Source organism: Medicago sativa, chromosome 4 (assembly GCF_051527215.1).
Source record: "Medicago sativa cultivar Bolivia chromosome 4, Bolivia_mono, whole genome shotgun sequence".
In the NCBI taxonomy this organism is placed as follows: Eukaryota; Viridiplantae; Streptophyta; class Magnoliopsida; order Fabales; family Fabaceae; genus Medicago; species Medicago sativa.
In genome coordinates, this window is record NC_140752.1 from 37,391,415 (window position 1) to 37,414,862 (window position 23,448).

General features: G+C 34.2%; 4 protein-coding genes across 4 annotated transcripts; 1 reads left to right on the forward strand and 3 right to left on the reverse strand.

Annotated features, from left to right (window-relative positions):
* Positions 1 to 269: 269 nt before the first annotated feature.
* On the reverse strand, positions 270 to 2,831 carry LOC146929165 (protein FAR1-RELATED SEQUENCE 5-like). Its single transcript, XM_085707234.1, has one exon. The coding sequence runs from the start codon at positions 2,829 to 2,831 to the stop codon at positions 270 to 272; it is 2,562 nt and encodes an 853-aa protein (XP_085563360.1).
* Positions 2,832 to 7,665: 4,834 nt separating this feature from the next.
* Positions 7,666 to 12,837, reverse strand: APG7 (ThiF family protein). Its single transcript, XM_085701215.1, has 14 exons — positions 12,626 to 12,837; positions 11,349 to 11,566; positions 11,079 to 11,270; positions 10,931 to 10,985; positions 10,752 to 10,846; positions 10,425 to 10,614; positions 10,231 to 10,330; positions 9,977 to 10,121; positions 9,468 to 9,626; positions 9,191 to 9,379; positions 8,840 to 9,022; positions 8,643 to 8,758; positions 8,382 to 8,538; positions 7,666 to 7,992 (listed from the first exon to the last, which is right to left on the reverse strand). The coding sequence occupies exons 1-14, from the start codon at positions 12,747 to 12,749 to the stop codon at positions 7,813 to 7,815; spliced, it is 2,103 nt and encodes a 700-aa protein (XP_085557341.1). The 5' UTR covers positions 12,750 to 12,837; the 3' UTR covers positions 7,666 to 7,812.
* A 5,482-nt stretch (positions 12,838 to 18,319) lies between these two features.
* On the forward strand, positions 18,320 to 19,499 carry LOC146929167 (protein STRICTOSIDINE SYNTHASE-LIKE 12-like). The gene is made up of 3 exons (XM_085707235.1): positions 18,320 to 18,540; positions 18,663 to 18,935; positions 19,037 to 19,499. Exons 1-3 carry the CDS (start codon positions 18,320 to 18,322, stop codon positions 19,497 to 19,499), a joined length of 957 nt encoding a protein of 318 aa, XP_085563361.1.
* A 1,571-nt stretch (positions 19,500 to 21,070) lies between these two features.
* LOC146929168 (protein CHAPERONE-LIKE PROTEIN OF POR1, chloroplastic-like) lies at positions 21,071 to 22,047 on the reverse strand. Its single transcript, XM_085701216.1, has 3 exons — positions 21,799 to 22,047; positions 21,576 to 21,652; positions 21,071 to 21,493 (listed from the first exon to the last, which is right to left on the reverse strand). The coding sequence occupies exons 1-3, from the start codon at positions 22,006 to 22,008 to the stop codon at positions 21,343 to 21,345; spliced, it is 438 nt and encodes a 145-aa protein (XP_085557342.1). The 5' UTR covers positions 22,009 to 22,047; the 3' UTR covers positions 21,071 to 21,342.
* Positions 22,048 to 23,448: the final 1,401 nt, after the last annotated feature.

Below are 23,448 nucleotides of genomic sequence, written 5' to 3' on the forward strand. Positions count from 1 at the left end.
TTTTGATGCTACATTTAAATACATAAATTTATAATGTCAATCTCTTCGACACATAAACCAATACAATTGCAAAATTTATTCCGCCAAATACATAACTTCACGCACTTCTTCAACAAACGTTGCATTTATGCCACTAACTCATCCGCGTATAGGCCTTTCGAAACGATACTATAAGAAAACAGAAAACAACCAATCGTGAGAAATAATAAATTCATCAAAAAAATTTGTTATAGACAAATGATTAACTCACCATTTAACCGTCAGTATGTTCAACCGTCAGTGTCGTCCATCATGTCACCAGAACCATTAGCGTCCTCATCCTCCAGATTTTGATTTTGTGGATCGCCATTACAGGACCTTCTGTTGTGACCAATTACACCGCAGTTGCCACACTTGTGTTGCCCTCTTCCCCTACCCGTTCCAGCTGACGTACTCGGTCCACATCCCTTTGTTCTCACAACTGGGGGATTCATTACTGTCTCTTCAATGTTTGCAATGTTGTCAGTTTCAGTGTTAGTTTCATGTACATTGCCACCATTTGCATGCTTCACCTTCAGCTTATTCATTTCAACTGTCATCACATCAACAATGTGTTTATAGTCTTCATCATCACCGTGTGCAACCACTGCTAATTCTTTGAATAAATAATGTAGATTGGCAAGCTTTGCAGTCGAATTTGATTCCCAGTAGAAAGAGCCATCTGTGTGAGTTCCACTGAATTCTTCCTTGGCTTTCTTAGTCCATCTTTTCAACACCAAACAACTGGGCAGCTCATCCTTTTCTAATATCACTAGTACAGCGATAATATGATGACAAGGCAACCCCAAGGACTCCATCCTTTGGCAATTACATCTAAAATCCCCAGTTGTAGGGCAGTATAAAACATTCCACACTGATCCGGTATCATTCCACTTTTTAACAAGGTAAATTTCATGCATTCCCGTCTTAAGGCGATCGCAGATTCTTAGTGACAAAGCTTTCTTTAACGTCGGACGAAATAAAAGAAATATCCTATTTGTAAAATGGACAGATGCAAACCTCTCTAAGGATTTCAAATTTGTTTGCAAAACAAACTCACCGTATAATCCTTCAAAATTAGCTTCCACTTCCCTGAATCTAAAGTATGTTAGGCATCTATGAAATTGTTGAACAAAATCAGTTAAATTGCATCTGGAGTGAACATACTTTCCAATATGGCTATGCAACGCCTCACACCTTGATGTCGTCCTTATCCCAGCAAAAAAATTACCTCGTATCAAAGTTGTAGCCCACATGTTTCTTCTCTCGTACAAATCTTGTATCCAAATGTTGTCTTCCAATCCAAACTTACTCACCATTTCATCCCAGGTTTCTTCAAACCGACTAACATCAATGTCACCCAACATGCACCTTTTTAGGTATGGCATGAAATCAGGAACACCTACATTGCTAACTGCATTGCGTAGCAAATGCCATGCACATAACCTATGATGAGCTCCAGGAAAAACATTACGAATTGCATTCCTCATGGATAAATCACCGTCAGTTATAACTGATGTTGGAGCCGTGCCTTCCATTGCCTCCATCATTTGTTCAAGTAGCCATACATATGTTTCTTCGGTCTCATTTGATACGAGAGCAGTTGCAAAAATAATTGTTTGATTGTGGTGATTAACTCCAGAAAACACAACAAAAGGACACATATACTTGATCTTCCTATATGTCGCATCAAATGCTACAACATCACCAAACAACCTATAATTCAATCTGCTCTCACCATCGCACCAGAAAAGATGTTCCAACCTCCCCTCATTATCAACTGTGTGTCTAACAAACATCATCGGGTCTTTGGTTCCCAAATCTCTAAGAAACTTTAGTGCAGTGGATGCATCAGCCGCTCGTAGATGTCGTTGTTTGGCAACTTGATTGTATAGGTCCTTCCTTCTAAAACCTATCTTCCCATATCCCCCACAGTTGTTTGCAAATGCACCATATACTTGACAAGTCCTAATTCCAACTTTTTTAAAGTTTAGAATTTGGGAAATATCAGCCTCCGTAAACTTTCTATGTCCAGGTAACATAGAACAATATTTATCTTCAATCAATGTATGGTTGTGTTCATCAGCAAAGAGAGTCACATACCATCTTTCTGTATGAATATTAACGTGAACACGAAATTTAGCCAAACAACCACACCTACTTTGACGTCTTGGTTCACGCTTTGGAGTTGGCGTAGTTCTCTCATTAGTTTCCCTGTAACCCTCACTAGAACAAACAAATGTTTGTTGCAACTTCTCACCCTTTACATTCCTAACAAGCTTGCTTTTGCGGACAGAGAAACCATTCAATCTTGAATACCAACTATAGAATTGATATGCAGTTTCTAAATTTAAAAAATCATACCTCCCAACATCTTCAATGCTAATATTTTTCATATTCACCTTCAATATATCAGGCATACCATTTATGGTAATTGGATCTTCTTCTGGGTTATGTTCATCGAATTCTTCGTTAGTGTTGTCCAAATTCTCATCTTCATTCCCATTCTCATTACGATCCCCACCATCATCCTCATTCATATTCTCATCCTCAGCTTCATACTCATCATCCCCACTCTCATCCTCATTCATAATCTCATGCTCATCTTCATACTCACCATCCCCAATCTCATCCTCATCCTCATCCTCATCCTCATTCATATTCTCATTCATATCTGCTTCAAAAGCATGCTCATGCATCTCATCTTCAAACTCACAATCCCCATTCTCATATTCATACGAACTACTTTCAGTTCCATTGCTATTGTTACTCAAATGTTGTGTTGAGCCTTGATCGTGGTCATTCATAGACATGATATTGTTAATGTTCTGCTACAAGTAAGAAAGTATTTTAACAGTTAAAATCAATCCACCATTTAACAAAAATTTGCATATTGTTAGTAAGGCGTGACAACACTTGAAAATCAACAAACACTGTCGATTTAACTCAAATTTGCAAGATCATCACCAGTCATTAATTCTTTTCAACAGTGTTGCAAATGCAATCTGAGCACCATGTATGTATTCCTTTAAGATTTCATCTAATTATTTCATATTCATAAACAACTAAACTCCAGATTAACAATAACACGGCTAACTTTAGGATCTAACACCAGTTTGAAAGGCTAATATAAGTAAAGATCTAAAAACCCCTTGGATTTAACACAGCTAACATCTAGCATCGTTTATCGCAAAGATAGTCGAAGAAAATATACTTACTCAAAACAATGTTAACTGCAACAGATTCGCAACGATTTGCACGAACGAGGAAACAGGAATCAACGATTTCGAATTTTTTTCGGAGAAATATTCTAGGATTTTGATTTTGTTAAAATGTTGGATTTTGATTTTGGTAAAGTTATTGTTAATTGACGTCATAAACTTGATTTTAAGTTATTGAAAATCGATTTCTTAAAAATACAAATAATTGGAATAAACCGGAAGCAACAGGTAAAACATTAAGTGGCAACCGGAATTCCAGGTCAAAAAAAACAGATCCATGGTGGAACATATTGAAAACTAGTCCATGGAAGAAGCCGTCTTGCATTTAATGCTGATTTAACATTTTGTACTCGCGGCTACTGTTCATTGCATATTTAATTTTGTTTAATCGATTAATATTACAAAAATATTCACTTGAGAGACTTTATTTTCTATGATGTCCATTCTCATTTAATTATTTGTTCTTTAACCACTTATTGCTGTCATTTCCAAGCTAGCTCTTTTGTCCTTCTCAATGCTAGCTCTGTATGTGCAGTCTACAAAAGTCTACAAATTCTTCCTCCTACAATTAAAATTGAGTATAATAATATTCTAGAAAATTTTCATAGGGGATGTCCCACAAGTAAAAACCTACTACATGAGAAGATGGCTGACGATCTATTTTAATGGAGTTCTTTGATTAGTTTTCTATAAAAGGAGAGAAAAGGGTAAAATAAAAAGGGTCAATTAAGTTTTTAGTCCCTATAAATATTCACAGTTTTGTTTTTAGTCCCTATAAAATAAAACCACACTTTTTAGTCCTTGTGACATTTTCCTTAAGCATTTTAGGGACCAAAACTATTCATGGAAATTTTTTACAGGGACTAAAAGTGCTGATGGAAAAATTTATAGGGACTAAAAATGCTAATGGAAAATTTTATAGGGACTAAAAAGTGTGACACAACTAAATATTATGAAAAATATGGAAAAAAGATTTGTCAATAAGAAATATATAAAAAATCACGGGACAAGATTTTGTAACAGATAAATATAAATTATTATAATTGAAAATATGAAAAAAAAAGATTTGTTACTAAGAAATATATAAAAAAACACGGGACAAGATTTTGTCACAGTTAAATATAAAAAATACAAGATAAATATTTATCACTACTAAACACGGGAGAAATATTTATCACGAATTAATATATAAAAATATGGGACATACATTTATCATTGATAAATATATATAAAAATTTATGGGAAAATAATTTGTCAATTGTAGATATAAAAGACATGGGACAATTTTTTGTCATAGATAAATATATAAAACACACGAGACAAACAAATATGTGTTGTTGAAATATTAAGGGTTTGTTTATGATAAATGAAAATTAAAATTCTCCAAAGAAAGAGAACCATTCAATTTACCTAGAAGAGCTTGTGTTGGGTTTCACTTTGTAAATTCGTTCGGACACATGTTAACAAGAATATTTATTAATTAAACACACTAAAGTCGTCAAAAGTCTATGTGCTTAACTCACTTTAGCCTAAAGAGGTACGTAGTGTGGGGATGAACATTTAGGTAAGCTCTGCTTGATTCCCCAACACTGTGAAGGTCATGTAGTGCATCTTGAGCACCAGGCTAAGGGTGGTTGATAAACTCAAACATTTTTCTATCGGTCGATTGTATGAGCATCCGATTAAATCATCTCCTTTTAGGGATCTCATACTTCCTTACAACATAACAAGGGTGAATGTTTCTTGGGTTCTTGAACGAAATTTAGCCACACTGAGAGAGTTCAGGGTTGTCCAACAACAACCATTGCCCCTTTTTCTTTTGGATGTAGATATTTTGTTACATATAGTGAAATCAAGGTGATCTCAGTTTGCTTCGCACTTTTCCCAACTTTCAGGATAGATCATGGGTTTGTACAAATCCTCTTTCGACTTGTCGGATATCACACAAAAAAGAAACAAATTATACATAAATCCTCTTTCGACTTGTCGGATATCACACAAAAAAGAAACAAATTATACATATTTGATAAATATGCTTTTTTTTTTTGGTAGTTGGTAGTGGCCGAGGTTTGAACCCCAGACCTTGCATATTTTATGCATTGTTCCAACCAACTGAGCTAAGCTCACGAGGACTGATAAATATGCTTTACAATAACATATATTTTATATGTAAAAAAAAAAACATAGATTTTATAATAATCAATTAGAGATATAATTAACCGTGCAACGCACGGGATGAAAACTAGTACTTTCACTCAAAAGTCAATTTAAGTGACTGTCCAAATCTAAGAAGAAAGGAGGTATGGGTTTCAGGAGCACAGTGATTTTAACAAAGCCATGTTGGGGAAACATTGTTGGAGACTCAGTACAGGGAACCTCTCTCTTATGGTTAGAATTTTCCAAAGTCGCTGCTATCCGAGAGGCAGCTTCATGGAAGCAAAATAGGGGTTTGCATCGAGCTATGCTTGGAGCAGTATGATGAGTGCCAGAGAGGTGGTTAGTTAGGAACAGAATGGAGGTGAAGGTGTGGAAAGATAACTGGATGCTGGCGAACTCCGAGTCCAAAGTCATGAGTCCTATTACAACTCTGAGTCTCGGAGCTAGTGTGTGCGAGCTAAATGATCCTGATACGAAGCAATGGAAGTTATACCTTACACCTCTACATTTATACCTTCACCCCAACAATTAACTTAAAGTACCAAATTTACCCTTTATATAAAATAAAACCCAATCGCACCCCACCTTTTTTCCGGAAAACGCACAAGTGTTCACCCCCACCATTTCGCATAGCAAACAGTAAGAACCCTTCTTTACTCAAAACGTTCGATTTGATTTTTTCTTTAACATGCATCAATTCTTGCAACCCTTCTATGCACATTGTTGGATTAAAAGTAAATTTAATTAAAATAAATACAATCAAATTAAAAGAGGAGATAAGTGAATTGGGAATTGCAAGAAGGATCGAGAAGCATGCCAAACCCAAAATCTGAAAAATAACAAAAAACTACCTAATTATTTGATTCATGCCATGGCTTTCTTTGGATTACTCATAATCTGGATTTACTATCTTAACACCCAAATCTTTGATTCTTTTGAAACAAATACAAAAAATCAAGAGAATTGATGGTGGCACATGAAACCTTTTTCTAAGATTTGGGTGAGAATCGGCCAAGATTAGATGGGAGTGATTAGGTAGGTTTTTTTGCTTTTGATAAAAAAAAAATCGGAAATGTCAATGAGTTTTCCGAACTTAAATAGCTAACCAGAAATGTATATTAAAGTTTTCCAAAAAAAAAAAATGTGTTTAAATGCTATGTGGGGTGAACTAGGAATATGGAAATGTTGGCAAAAGGGGTAAAATTGGATTTTTCAATAAATTGTATGGGTGAAGGTATAATTGTAGGGTGCAAGGTAAAATGTCCCGAAGCAATGGAGGAGGGACCTAATTTGCATGTCTTTTAGCCAAGAAGAGGCCCAACAAATCATTAGCATTCGGAGCTAGTGTGTGCGAGCTAAATGATCCTGTGGAAAGAGATTTGGCATTCCCCTCTGCTAAACAGGATTCAGAACTTTTTGTGGAGATTAAGTAAGAATATCCTTCCAACAAGGGCTACCCTAAGAAAGAAAGATGTCACTCTTGATGCAACTTTGACTGAAGAATCCCCAGAACATCTATTTATCCTTTGAAGTTCGAACAGTCTGTGAAGTCACAAAGAGGTGCGGTTCTCATCGCCCTTGGGCATTCGAGTCCCTGGCCTGCAGACTGATATCAACGTTTGGATTCTTGAATGGCTCACGTGCAAAGACCCTTACAGAGCCCAAATATTCTGTTCAACTTTGAGGAAGGTGTGGCAAGCAAGAAATCAAACTGTGTTCAAGAATAGGGGGCATTCCTGGAACAGATTTCTAAGTAAGCCATGGAGTTCATTTGTGAATTTAATTCAGCCAATCCGAGAAGAAATCAATAAACTGTTCCTGTTCAACTTACGGAATCAGACAATACACTGGATACTGATTTTAATATGCAGGTTGATGCAGGCTGTTTCAGGGAAGGCATGACCTGCTGGGGTGAGACAATTCTATCAGCTTGTCACAGACAATATCAACACTGAACCGTTATTGGCAGACGCATTGGGAATTCACTGGGGGCTGCAACTGGCCGTTTCACAACAGCAAAGGAAGGTGACAATTTAAACTGATGCACAAACTGGTAGTGGCTACTATTAATCATGTTATCTTAGATTGTAAGGAACTTATGAATAGTCTAGATGTAGTTAAAATTGGCCATATCAGTAGAAAGTTAAATGTCAAAGCTCATAAACTTGTTGGATTAGCTAGAGATGTGTGCTTCCTTTTCAATTGGTGTATCATTTTTATGAGATGATAATTTATTCAACTTTTAACAAATTTCAGATTGGATTTTGAATTTGTAGTCAAGTAATTCAAATTATTGAAATAAATCAAAGAATGTAAATTCAGTTTTGTACATCTGACAAAGTATACCAACTGTTGACACAGGCTAAATTTATAATTGCCCAGATTAGTTTATATACATCTGACTAATTGTTATGTTTCATATTTCAAAACAATCTTCATCCTCATCAACATTATCTATGTCCTTGTCCCACTCCAATGAGAATTTGGTGGCTGATTTCATTAACTCTGTCAATCCAGTGACATCCTCTAAGTAGGTAGGATGATTAATTGCTTCAAGTATGAACTCCATTCCTCGGTTTCGATATTCCGATACAACCTGAATAGTTGCAGTTTTACAAAACAGGGGATTAGGAAAATGATGAACATAGATGTAGTAACAAACTGAATGATATCAAATTGATGTTAACATTTGCCCCAATTTACATTGAACCTATTTAAACTTAAAGATATTTGAGATAATGCTTTTAATCAATTATTCCTTTAATTCCAAAATCAATAAGTAGATAAAAGTAAGTTAGTATTAAAATCATGTTAGCACAGTATCAAACTTATGGCTCATGTGTTCCAGGCAAAATTAGGGCTCCTGCCCTGTTGACAACCCTATGCAAAACATCTAATACACTGCCGGCGACAATGTACACAGTGCAGCATACAATAACTAACCACATAAAGTATTATCAGACATTATTAATTTTTCAGACTTACTGTATGGCAACAGGCTGTGCAGCTGGAGGAGGAGTAACCTATAAGGCTCATTTGAGAAAATTGAGAAAGGGAACCACGAATCTGATGAGGTAAAATGCCAAGAGAGCTCTCAGTAGCTCCAGTGACACTGTTGTTAATATCAGCCTCTGCAAATATTCTGAAAAAAATGTTTGTCAATATCTGAATTTCAAGGATACATAAAGTAGGTTGAAATTTCTTTTCAAAATTCTTTCCACGTAAAATCAATGTTTGCAGAATTACCCTTGAGGGTGATGCAAAATCCCTACTAAAAGTTCAACAGCAAGGGCTGAGGCAATAGGAGCTAGCCCTGGTCGGGTCACAGTACATTGCTGGTCCAAAGTGCGATTGGATGTTGACTGCAGAAAGCAAGTATGAATTAGTTATACATGAAATTACATCAGTTCAAATATCACAGCACAATTCTGCATGGAAATTACATCAGTCGGTGCAACAACGTCATTGCAGAAATAGCATCCTAATCTATGTGTTCCATTTGCATCCTTTACACACGAATTGGCAGATGAAGAATTAGCTGTTTCAGCACTCAAGTCACTGAAAGGACCAGCTCCATGGCGCATCACCAAGAAACTTTCAAACCCTAGTGCTGCAGTCATGGTAATCTGTGAATATATAAGTAATCATGTTAGTTTAGGATATGCAATCCTACTATGAATGGAATAACCGATGTATGTAACATATGCTTCAGTTTAAAATGTAAACCCCATGTTAATCAGTGATAAAATATAAATAACAATGTATATACTATATAAAAGTATAAATTTCTGAACCTTGTTAGCATTGGCACAGAGAAGTGTTGGGAGCCATCGACTTTCCCTTGTATCTGTCAATAAAAAAACTGCATCATGGGCATCAATCAAATCGTGCAAACGTCTGCAATCATCGAGAACGCTATCTTGTTCCCGGCTATGTACCGGATGTCCAGGCATTGGTATGGCCATAACTATGCCTTCCGCTTCCTAAAAAAGAACAAAAAACCTGCTGTTATGTGGAAAAAGTTAGTATAGGGTTTAGCTTCAAGCAAAGTCTTAGGGATTGATGATCTACCACTGCTGGAAATATCCGTTTTAGACTTTCAACTGCAGCTGTAGCCTTAAACTCTCCACCGTTAAGACAGTTATCGAAAGTATAAAGAGACTGCCTTAATGGATTAGACATAGCCACCCTGCCATTGTCAACTAGAGTAATTTTTCGGACACCCCATGCCTGCAGCGATAAATATAAGTTATCAAGAGTTGAAATATCGAAGAAAAAAACCCACAGGTCCCTGGATCGTAACCAGGCTCTGATACCATATTAGAATTATGAACAATAGTGGAGATTCATTGATCTCTGGAACTTTCTCTTTGTATTCTCTATTTATTGATTCTGTTACAGATACAGATAAGGTCCTTTTATAGACCAGTTCTAAGCCTAGCTCAACTAACACGTGTCAGTTGAGTTTGTTACAACCTATAGAGCCAGTTACATTGGCAGTTAGAGACTTTTCTCATCTAGGTTAAGGTATACAATAGTTATTATGAGCTGTAGCTGGGCTGTCCTTTAATAGTACTCACCATAAGCATACGCGCAACCTGGCATCCAAGTGTGCCTGCTCCAAGTAGAAGACACTTGAGGGAAGACAAAGCACTCAAGTCTAGAGATGGCAAAGCACGCCACCTCATAAGCTTTAAATTCAAATCCGCAGCAGATACGGCTAACCTATAAAAAACAAATTTAAAACGATGATTCAAAATACTAGATAAGCTGATAAATTATGAAGCAGTACCAAACAAAACCTAGAATGGAGAAAATAACTTAGGTAATGAACCTGGTTGGATCCATGGACTGTGCAAGGTTAATACACATAGGTCCTTTTCTCCGCTTATTAATTTCCCATCCAACTGCATTGGGCACAGCATCTTTCCACCCTATACAGTTAATCCTTTCAAATTAGAATCCCAACAAACTAAAACAAGAAAAGATATCAACAATATAACTGTCACGTAATTAATGCTGTTCTACCTTGTGGAACTGTTATCAATGCTTCACCAACAAGAGACAAGCTCATATCAGCAAAACCACGGTTCTCTCTGTAGCAGAGAAATTGAACAGACTTGAGATTCCACCTTGCAGAAATAAGTGCTAACAAGTTGCGCAGAGGCCATCCAGGAATATTTGGGAGATGACAAGGGTCATAAAATCCAAATAGAATCTGTCAATAGAATCTAGTAAATTTCACAAAAACATCTATCTATAGTTTCACATCCAATGCTCTCTATGTATGACAATGAAAAACCAACTTTGCAAAAACTGCAATTAATTACTATAACCAGAGTTTGAAAAAGAGACCTTGTGAGCATCACTTTGACAAGCTTCCCAGTCCTTCAGAGGCCTAACAGTAGCACGTGAATTTGGATCTATAGTTACTAAAAAGAATGGGACATCTGCCACATATTCTCTACTATTAGGTAAAGCATGCCGAGTTTAGAGTAAACAAATAAAGCAATAAAGGAGATTATTATTTATACCTGCCGTTGATTTTGAACCACGCCACTCGTTACAAGCTGCAGAGAGGGATTCTGCCTATCATTTAAGAATAAAAGAGTGTCAAGATCCATGAAAGTAATGACGATACCAACAAAAACCGAGTACGTAAAATAATGCAACTCAGAGTACCTCTTCAATGCTCAACCACTGAGAAGCTGGACTTATATTAACCACGGTTGCAGGAGGATCAAGCATCAGAGCCGGAAAAGCAAACCAGTAGTGGAAACTCCATTTTTTCAGGTCTGCAAAAGAAATAAGAAGGAATCTTGAAAGTAGTGAACAGTCCTCCACAGCTCTTCCAGTTTGAATGTCATCCCATATCTAATTTATCAACAAATGGTAAGACTAAATTTTTTAGTGATTTCATCGTGTAATATCTACATTAGCTGAATGGTTTACCTTTCTGGCCTCTTCCTTTAAAAGATTCGGTTTATCAAGGGCATGGAAACTCTCCATAGTATTAGTGTTGTAAAGTATTCCTGGAACAGAACACCTGTTCCTGTTTCCGTGGCTTGATTCTGGTATTAGTGATGCTTCACTTGATTCAGAAGGTAAAGACTCGGCTAAAAGAGTTAAATGATTTGATACTCGAGGGTGCGAGCAAGGCGCATAGAAACCTGGAATCAAGTGAGAGCAATATAAAATGATTTGGAGAATAAAAATGTCATCAAGGCGGTGCTTTAAAGGAGCTTATTTTGGTTCAACTTATGATAATTACATTATAAGAACTTGCACAAATGCTTGGAAGAGCATATAAAAAAGAGTAAAATTTGTTTTTAGCCCCTACAAAATTTCAATTAGTTTGCTCGAAATTCATGCACTAAGGGGTAACCTTGGCGCAACCGGTAAAGTTGTTGTCCTGTGACAGAAAGGTCACGGCTTCAAGTCCTAGAAACAGCCTTTTGTGTAAAAAAACAGGGTAAGGCTGCGTACAATACACCAAAAATGGTGGGACCCCTTCCCGGACCCTGCGTGTGTGGGAGTTTTAGTGCACCAGGTTACCCTTTTTGCTCCAAGTTCATGCACTCACTCTTAAGGTCAGTTTGGATTGACTTGTACTCCCTCCGTCCCATAATAACTGAGCCATTTGCAAAAAAAAAAAAAAGTGTCCCAAAATAACTGAGTCATTTCAATTTTCAATACAATATTAATTACTTTTTTCCCTTTATAACTCTAATTAATACTACTTTCATCATTCTCAATTCAATATATTACACTTTACATTTATGATAGTGGAGAATGCACCAATACTTAACAAGTGCACTTAAAACTATTTTTCTCTCTCCTTCATTTATACATTTTTCTTAATACGTGTGAAATGAGCTTTTGGCACAGTTAATCCGGGACGGATGGAGTATAGACTTATCTTCTGACATTAGCACTCATGAGACTCTTCGGGTGCGCTTATGGAAACAGCTTATGACATGTCCATAAACTGTTTTCAGCTTACTTACATAAGCTCTCTAGGATAGCTTATGAAAACAACTTGCAGAAGTCCTTACATGATTGATAAGCGTTTATGCTACAAACACTTAAATAAGTTTTTGATCCAAACAGGTTCTTAGTCCTAAAAGCATACAATTTTGTAATTTATAGAGACTAAGTAGTGAATACAAAGACTAAAAACAAAAAAAAACAAAAAACAAAAAAAGAATTAAAAGGGAAAAAGCAAAAACCAATGATGGGTAATGGAGAATCATCGATGCCAAGTTGATTGAGCTTCAAAGAAGAGAGTCTATGCCAGAAGCCTTCATCGACGGAGCTCTCCATCGCCATAAATTGCAGCAAAGATTCGGCCATGATTCGATTCAAATAATTGCAGATCTCTCTCGTGTTGCGTTTCGATTCAAACAAGTTTCAAACGAACCCGAGTTTCTAAAACAAATTTGAAAGATAGATCAGCATGTTTCGGGTTATATTCGTAAAAAGATAAAAATATGCATGTTTATGTTTATCTTTGTTACAAATTTATTAAATTTGATTATCGGTTATAAAATAATTTTGAGAATAGAATTTTTTTTTTGTAAGTAGGTACCTAAATTAATTTGTTATTTGTAAGTAGTTCCCTCAACTATTAAATAATTTTTTTAAAGAAAGAAATTGTAAGTAGGTCCCTCAACTATTAAATAATTTTTTTTAAAGAAAGAAAGAGTTAAATCATTAAATAAAAATTATAAAAGTATAAAATTGTATGTTTTTAAAGAAAGAAAGAGTTAAATCATTAAATAAAAATTATAAAAGTATAAAATTGTATGTTTGATATTATTTTAATTGTACAAATTCTTACTTACAAAAGGACAACATAATTAAAACTAAATGGGAAATTTAATTATAATATTAAATGCATGATATGCAATTTTTTTGAAAATTAATTTGTTCGGGGACCTATTTACAAATAGAAAATTAGTTTAGGGATCTAATTTGATGTATATCAAGATTGACTAACCGTTGACTAACGGAAGGACTTGATTGAAAAAAAATAAAATAGTTCAAGGACTTGAGTACAACTTTTTTTAGTTCAGGGGCCTATTTAAAAATTCTCAAATAATTTAGGAACTTAATTAAACCAATATATAACGAGGGGGGTTTATTTTTGGTCTAGTTTAACAACAAAAAATATTATAAAACCAACTAAGAAAGTTTGTTCTAGTTTTTTCTCTTCCAATTTTTTATTTCAATTAAACTTTTTTATTTATATTTCTTTTGTTCTTTACCAAATCAAATTTGATCTGTTCCAAAAAAATTTTAATTAATCATAAAAACTAAAATCAAAATAAATCCTAATTTAATTTTGATTTAAAAATATAGTAATATTAAAATAATAATATAAAATGATAAATTTTTCTTCAAAATTGAAGTTTAATTTTCGCTGCGATAAAGACCAACTATGATCTTTATTGAGAAATGTGAAAAATAAGTCGGTGTCCGTCTATCGGTTAAATTTTATAAATCAAATGATATCAGTTCATGTCATTGAGTGCATTGCATTTTGAAGAAGAGGAGTTTTCATGAGTAACCGACCATATCTTTTTCCTATTGTAGTTTAGTTCTAGAGTTTCTCATTTTAATTTTACAGTAATCTCATGTTATGTGTTGTTCATAAACACATCAATAGTATGTATATAAAGTAAGGTTTTTTATGCCACATGTCACTTCCACATTCATTCTCAATATTTTTATTATTTTTTCTATTTTTAAAAACCAATATTTTATTTAACATAAATATCTGCACAAACTTTTGATCTTATGCACTCAGTATTTTTATTTTTATTGAATTTCTAATATTTTATGTAGCAGAAATATGTCAACAAACTACACATCAATCAATCATTCAACAGTATATATATAAAGTAAGGTTTTTTATGCCACGTGTCACTTCCACAATCATTCTCAATATTTTTATTATTTTTTCTATTTTTAAAAACCAATATTTTATTGGGTTAATTAAGTATATGGTCCCTGTAAATATTCAGAATTTTGTTTTTAGTCCCTATAAAATAAAATCACACTTTTTAGTCCTTATAAAATTTTCCATCATCATTTTTAGTCCCTATAAATTTTTTCCATTAGCATTTTTAGTCCCTATAAAAAATTTCCATTAAAATTTTTGGTCCCTAAATTGCTTGAGGAAAATGTCACAGGGACTAAAAAGTGTGATTTTATTTTATAGGGACTAAAAACAAAACTGTGAATATTTATAGGGATTAAAAACTTAATTAACACTATTTTATTTAGGGTTAATTATGTTTCTAGTCCCTATAAAATAGCGACCTTGTAAGTTTAGTCCTTACTTAATTTTAATAGCATTTTTAGTCCCTATAAAAAAAAATTACTTATAATTTTAGTCCCTGCTAAAACAAAGTTTTATTAATTATCCTTAAACTCTTAAATTTTTGAACGATTTTTTTGAGACAAGATTAGAACACTATGAAAGGTTCGTTTACTAAAATTTAGAATTTTCAGACATGAAATGAATTAAATATGAATTTTTTAAAACGACAAAAGTTAAAGATAAAAAGTAATAAAATCTAGATGTAGAAATCAAATTTTGCGATAATTTTTTGCGGAGGAACTTTTAGTAATGTTCTAAACATGTCTGCAAAAAATTGTTCAAAAATTTAAGAGTTTAAGCATAAATTAAACAAATTTGAATTGAGTAGGGACTAATACTCAGGGCAAAAAAACAAAATTAGGGACTAAAAATGCTATTAAAATTAAGTAAGGACTAAACTTACAAGGTCGCTATTTTATAGGGACTAGAAACATAATTAACCCTTTTATTTAACATAAATATCTCAACAACATTTTGATCTTATCCACTTAATATTTTCTTTAAATTTTTATTGAATTTCTAATATTTTATGTAGCAGAAATATCTCAACAAACTACACATAATACTTTCAGCAAAGTTTACATATACGATCTTATTTTATGATTAAAAGACTCCAATTTGTTTATTTGTTTTTAGGAAAAGAAGCTTCAATTGGTTATTACTCATCTTTTAGCACTATATCATTCAATTAGTTTTTATGTTTGAAGAAAAAAAAAGGTTCGATTAGTTTTTTTTTTTTATAAAAAAAAGGTTCGATTAGTTATTATGTTATCTTCTAGCAGCATATTCTAATGCAAATATTAACTATAAATAAATTAATTTTCGTTAATCACATATTTACATATTTTGAGCACAAGCAGAATCCCCCAACTTTCTTTTCATCTAACATTTTTCCTTCTTCAGGTTTGCCAAACACCAATTTTATTATTTCTCATACATATACTTTAATATATATATATATATATATATATATATATATATATATATATTTCAACCACGTTCATCCCTTTCAATCGATTTTTCTCTCTCATACACATGGGTCACGAAACAAACCCATGACCACATGTTTAAAGGAACCCAAAACTCTTACCACTTGGACTAATTCATTATTGATTTTGTTACACTTTTTATTCTTGCATTGGACATTCATCTCATCATTTATATTTATTTTTATGAAATTATTTTAATTGTAAATTTAAATAAATTCAATCTAATATACTGCCACGTGTATTCGTGCACACAAACTTATAAAACTTATTTAATATCTAACCCGGGCAACGCCGGGTCTCTAAACTAGTAATAATAAAAGGGGCCTTGGGATTATTGGTTCATCATAATGAGAAACCCTTCACAAACCAAATCCTTAAACCTAAAACTTTATGTTAGACCTAATTTCTAAAGACAAGTTTCCCCTTCACCCTATCACTTCTCCTTTCGGTTTCAGTGAAAGTGTTCCTCTAGCAATCACGCCTATTTCACTGGTTTGATTGCTATTGGAATCATTGAAGTTCGAAACTTTATATGTCTCAAGAGTTGCAAAGACTATTTCGCTGCCTTTGCACTCCTTGTCTAAATTCACTTGTTCGAATATCAAAACTCCACTTTTGTTTTATGAATTGATATTTGAGATGATGAATTAACAATTACTAACCCTCCACTTTTGCTTCTACAGTTTGATAATTGTTAATTCATGTTAAAACGGTTAATTTAGATTAGAAATTGGGGTTACATAAAATTAAGGTTTAAAGCTTGGTTTGATTAGGATTATGTCATTAGACTTATCCAACAATCCCAAGACAAGAAAAGTCTACTCATTCATGTTCATCGTAGACATGGAGAAGAAGAAGAAGAAAAGCATAAAGTAAAATAACAAGGAAATAAAGAAATAAAGAAAGAACTTTTATTAAGAAAGACAATTGTCAGTTATTGAATTCCAAGAACAAAAGATGATTTGTTGTGATAGCTAGCTACTCTATTTATAGTCTTATGTCGATTTAAAACCTAAGCAACTATTCACTAGAATGTTCCACAAGAAACCACGGGCTTTTCGGTCAAAATGGGTAGCTTGTCCATCAAGCAAAATCAGCAAAAGTAGGCCAGGGAGGTGGCACGGCCGTGCCTGCTGGTGGCACTGGCCGTGCCAAGCTTCTGACTTGGGGAGATTATAGTTTTGTCTTCAACCTTTCGTATTTTCAACTCGAATCAGCTCCTAATCCTCTTTCTTTTGCTCCAAGACTCAATCTATCAAATATTCGTTCCTGAAATATAATAATATGCAATTGAAGTAAAATAGTTCTAAAAGGAAATAATATTTAAATAAAATAAACTTAAATCTAAATAAAACGAAACCAAATATTATATAAAAACTACTAATTATTGACTCATCAAACTCCCCCACACTTGAATCTTTGCTTGTCCTCAAGCAAATGGCATAGACATAGCAGCATAAACAAGATTTAACATATGACAATTCAATTAAAAACTTATGTCTCCTCAAGGGCTTTTATTTCAAACGTACACTAATCACAAACTGAAGCATTTCCTGTAATCTTTACGAAAGAATTAATGAGGATGGTGGGGAAGAACCTAGTAATTATTAAAGTAATCATGACTTTGTAACAAACTATTAACGTTTCTTTTGACAGTGTGAGTCTTGCTTTGTTAATAATGATGAGTTGGCATATCACATTTTCCATCTAATGCACTGCATGCATATCATGATGCAATATGCCTATAATATAAATATATTGCTTAGTTCATAGTTAGGACTCACACCTTACAAAGTTACATAAAAGATCATTAAACTTGTTATTGGCAATCATGTTGAATATGGCAATGGTTGTAACTGCAACCATAGTCACATAATTCGCCGGTTTTATGGAGAACCGCGAATTGGTTCGCGCGAACCGGTTCGCGGTTCGTCGGCGTATTGGTTCGCCGGAATTCGTACCAAAATTCGTGCAACTCAACGAACCGAAGTACCATGAGCGCGTTTGAACACCATGGACATTTACGCAAGTTTTAAGCTCTCAAACGCAGGCTTGAAATCGATTTTGGAATGGCAATGAAGTGTGGCTGCATTTTTCTGCGTTTTCTTGCGGCTGCAGCTTTGTGTTGTTAGGTTGAAGAAGATAGATGATTGGGTTGGGCTGCACATGTTTCTGACCCGACCCATTTAAGTTACTCTTTATATTGGGCTTTTTCTAAATTTGGCTGGCCCAATGAATTGAGAATTGCTACTCAGAAGTAATAAACAATATAATAAGTATGGCTTTGTGAAGAAAAAAAATTAAACGTGAACTCAATTTTTTTAAGTAAAATATTTTATTTATTTTTTTTGTATAAAAATTCTAGTAAAAACAAATATTTTTCTTAAAAATTTATTGATGGCTTACTATATTTAATTAGGTAATATTAGTATTACGAACCGAAGCGTACCGAAGCTCTATACCCCTACACGTATCGAATTCTTCTACTGTCGCGTACCGCGAACCCGTACCCGTACCGCGTACCGATGCGAATTGCGAATTATGTGACTATGTCTGCAACTACTCTTGTTATCGTACTATTGTGTTCTCCATCATCAGTAGCTATATTACTGAACAAGCTTCAGCTACCATCACCAGTGACAGGACCTGAGTCCCTTGCATTTGATAAAAACGGTGAAGGACCTTATGTTGGCTCCTCTGATGGAAGAATTTTCAAATATAATGGTCCAGATGTAGGTTTCAAGGAATATGCTTATTCTTCCCCAAACAGGTAAATAAGACAGATTCGAAGCCTAATGAGTTAAGTGACCGTTTATTTTGTAAAAGTACTATTTTGCTATTTAGTAAAAACAAAAAATGAAACTGAGAAATGATTTTTTTATCTTGGATCAGGAACAAGACAGTCTGTGACGGCCTTACTGACTTCTCAGCAGTCCAAGCAACATGTGGAAGGCCATTAGGATTGGGTTTCAATCATCAGACAGGCGATTTGTATGTAGCTGATGCTTATTTGGGGCTTGTTAAGGTTAGTCCCGATGGTGGGAATGTAACCCAATTAGTTGGACCTGCACAAGCCAATTCTACTATGTTTGCTGATGGTTTGGATGTAGATCCTGACACTGGAATCGTTTATTTTACCGTAGCTAGCACTAACTTCCAACTCAAGTAAGCATTGTTTTTCTACATACAATGTTGTTGATCTTTTGCACCTAAATGCCAATTCTACATTACTATAACAAATGTTCACATTACTTTATTTTTTGTAGGGATTACCAAACACTGCTAACTAGTGGAGATAGTTCGGGAAGCTTATTGAGATATGATCCTAGCACCAATCAAACGACAGTGTTGCTAAGCAATCTTGCAATGCCATCTGGTGTGGCAGTAAGTAGAGACGGCTCATTTGTACTTGTTAGTGAGTTTCTATCAAACAAAATTCAAAGAGTGTGGCTGAAAGGACCAAGAGCGAATTCATCGGAACTATTCATGCTACTTACCGGAAGACCAAATAACATCAAGAGGAATTCGGGAGGCCAATTTTGGATTTCAGTGCATAGTGTTTTAGGATTAGGACTGCCAATATCTCCAAGGCGTACGACTTTGCCTCGCGGAGTCAAAGTGTCTGAGAATCGTTTAATTTTACAAATTGCATCTCTTGCTGCTGAGTATGGTACTGAACCAGCTAGTGAGGTTCAAGAGTACAATGGAAAACTCCAAGTTTTTACTTAACTTTTGAGGATAATAATCTTCAAAGTAGTTAAAAGTAAGATCAATAAAACTAACACAATTTTCCTTATTGCTATTGAAACCATTCTTTTCACCTAATAACACCCTTTTGTAATTCCTCCAAAACAAACATAGGAATTTGATTTTCAAGCAGCAAGAAATCTCTGTGTGATTTTGTAAATCCATGATGTGTTGAGATATTGTTTTATTCTTGCTGTTTAATTCATGATCGTGCTATTAATAATAGCACGATCACAGCTGTATCTCTATGTAATTATGCCTATATAATCCTTGTACATGTTCAATGGAAAATATCAATCAGAGAAAAAAACATTCTTCTCAAATCAAACTTGATGTTGTAAACATGAAATCATTTTTCTGTTCAGATTCTTTAGCTTTTCTCAAAAAACAACTCCATTATGAAAACTGAGTCTAACAAAATCAGTTCCAAAAGATTCTCATCCTTGCAAAGTTCTTGTTTGGGATAAAAATTACCAATATTTTCTCTGTTTTCTTCAAGAAAAGCTTTATATTGTACCAAAGCTAAAGTTTGTTTATTTAACAAACGTTTCCAAAATGCATGAAAGTACTTTTGTTTCTGTTTCTCTTGATTTAGTTCTGCATTATGACTGTGAAGAGGACCTATTGAGATAAACTTTGGTGTATAAGCATCTTCATTCAACTTGAGAAGATGGTGAGGAACCTTGTAAATGCAACATTTTTCATGTAACATAGGTTCAATGATTTATGGAATGTTGATTATGTGCTGAATCTGTGGTTTATAAATTGCAAATCACTAATATGAATATATAAAAACTAGTTTGAATTGTGGTAATGGATTACTTACTGCATTGATTAACGAAGACGGTGTTAATGAAAGTTGCATATTATACGTACTAAAATTATATAAGCAAAGCGGATTTGTACCGATTTGGAATGTATCGACAAAATAATAATCAGAACTTTTACAGCTAGACAGTTCATCAGTAAATTCATAATTCAAACAGCTCACACTATTCAGTCAAATTGAACCCTATCTTTGGTTCAACGCACAATGCTTTACATTTTCAAAACTAACTGATATGTTCAGTCAAAAGACTCGAGGCAAACTAAATTCAGGGCTGAACTTCTGGTTTCCAGTGCCGAACTTCAACAAAATAATTTCAGAATAAATTTCCAATCTAACTTAATGGCTGAATCTGTACTCAGACCGATCAACATGCAGTGTACCAGGAAATACGCAGCAAGAAAAAATAACCTTCAATAAAGCTACAACCCTTGGTGCACTTTCATCAAGAGGGAAAAAAATTGCATTCCAATATAGATTAGGTAGAAATGTGTGTATGTACACTTAAACTCATAGGGCAGCACAATTTTCTGGCAAAATAGACAACTAAATCCTAATTTTTTTTATTCTAACATAATGTTTAAATAATGAGATCATACAACACTTCTGTAGTCATAAGCTCTAGTTGTGCTGAGGGATACTTAGATGAACACCCCTAAATAATGAGATCATGTTGTTTTCAGAATTTTATCCATAATTTTTATTCTGATCGTGTTTGGAATATAAATTTTCTACCATGATCAACTCATGCTCATTACCATAACACACCATGAACCAAAATTAGAACAAGTTAGTTGCAAGGATGAGTTTGATAACCGATGCAAAGATACATATCAAGGAGGAAATTGCTCCGTAGACAACCGAAATTTAAGCAAAGAACCACTATGCTAACAATAGTAAGCAACTTAGATAACTCAAAAAAAAATGTTGAGTTTGTCACCTATAAACTCATTAAGAGTACAGTACATTAAATGAAACTATGGACGAGTAGTTGCCACTTCACTTGAAAAAGGTACAACCAATGAACAAGAAAAAGTAAACTACTAGCGATGTTAAGAGTTCAAGGCTCCAAGTAGGGCGCAGCAATATTGTTGGAATATTGGGTACCAGAAATGAACCAGAGACCCATCCAGCCACAAGAGCTCCAAACCTATAAGTGTGCAATAAAGGAAAATAAATGGTTAACAAAAATTAAAGGAAAAACACAAGTCGAAGCAAGTTATACCACTCACCCGATAACGAAAGCTCTAGCCAAACTCTCTGTCTTTTCATTAAGGAAGTATATGCAAGCAGCCAAAGAGATTGCCACCTATAGCAAGAGAATAGTACTGTCAATATGCAATTTTTCCTATACTTGTGTGTTTTTCAAATATAAAATACAGTTTTATTTTCAAGAGTTGTGCATTTGATTATACACTGCACAGAAAGAAATAATGAAAGAAATTCAAACCAAACCTGAAAAGCAGGTCCAGTCTCAGCAGAATTCATAATGCTCCAGCCACCCATGAAGGCAAAGAGAAACAATCTTCTGAGGATAATTTCTGTTGGTGGAAATTCAACAATGTTTAGCACGCTCTTGACCCATGGTGGGGACTCGTCGACTTTCTTCTTCAACTTGCTTTTCAAATTAATTTTTGTCTTCCTCCTCTGTATGAAACCAGCCATCAATATTTTCTCAAAAGCAGCCTCTATTGATTCTACGCTCCTCTCATGTCCAGCATACTGTTGCGACAGAAAATTTCTTGATCCCAAACACTAACTCTGGGGAATTTTGAGACATTACCTGCAGAAAAGGGTGCACATATAAATTCATTTATTCCATAAGGTGGAAAATAGAAGACAGAAGTTATTACATCTTCTGATTCATATAAGCAAGCCAACCATATGATCAATATTATGAAATTGTTCATGTTACTGCTTACTGAGCCAAGTAGCAATATTCAAATAAATTCGATCGAAGAAAAAACGTAGGTGATACATACCTCCATATGGTGTGTCCACAGCGCACTTAGTACGAAACGAAACATGGCGAAACGTTGTCGTTGGATTCCTTGTATTGAAAACCAACTTCATTACTAAATAAATGAAAAATGAAAAAAAAAAACATTGATATGGAAGTTAAATTAGTGATTAAACTGAAAATTGAAGCGAAGGATATAGGAGGAAGAAGGGGAAGAGGGAGTACGGTTTGAAATTGGGAGATGAAAGTGAAAGAGAAACCATGTTTGTTGCGTTGTCGTAGTTGAGTTAAGAGAGTGAATTCGAGAAGAGCTTGTGTTGTTGAACTCGAGTTGGCTTCGCTTCGTTCTGCAAGAGGGAGGAAGAATAAGGATAGCAGATTACGTGAATTGCTACATTTCTCTTTCAACCTTGTGTGTGTATTATTTAATTGTTTTTATTCATGATCACAATTTATTACTGATTCAGTTCAATTTCTGAATGTCATTAAGAAAATAAAATTTTTATTCATGTTTCAACCATTTAAAAAAAATTAAATATCATTATTGCTTATTTTGACAATCTCAGAAGGGGTGGTAGACTTCTCCAAAGTGGTGGGGGAGGGGGTAGGAGAAGTTTTGGCTCAAACTTGGGTATGAATTTTATTTTCAAACTTAGGTTAAACCAAAAATTGATCTTAAAACTTTTCAAATGAATGCAACAAATTGCTTTCTTACTAACTTCATTGTGTATATGCTAGAGAATGGTGTCTCAAATTGAATACTTGTATTAATGTAAACATTTTTTTTTTATCAATGTTCCAAAATTGACATTGATTCCACAAAACTTCTATCACTTAGTTAATCACTTTCACATCTATTCAATAAATTTTGTAAAACCAAAGACCTCTAAATGACATAAAACAAGGGAGTACATTTGAATCAAAATTCAAAAATAGACTTAAGTCATGGAAAGACCATGGCTTGATGACCTCTGCTAGGTGACATTTATATTTATTAAGGGAAATTCTGCTCATTAACGATTAATGGGTGAAAATAAAGGGGACAATCCCCTTTATTGGAAATATCCTCCGTAATTCAAAAATGCAATATTCTAAACCAAAAAATCCCATGTATCCAAAAGAAAGGAGAAAAAAAATAAGCAATT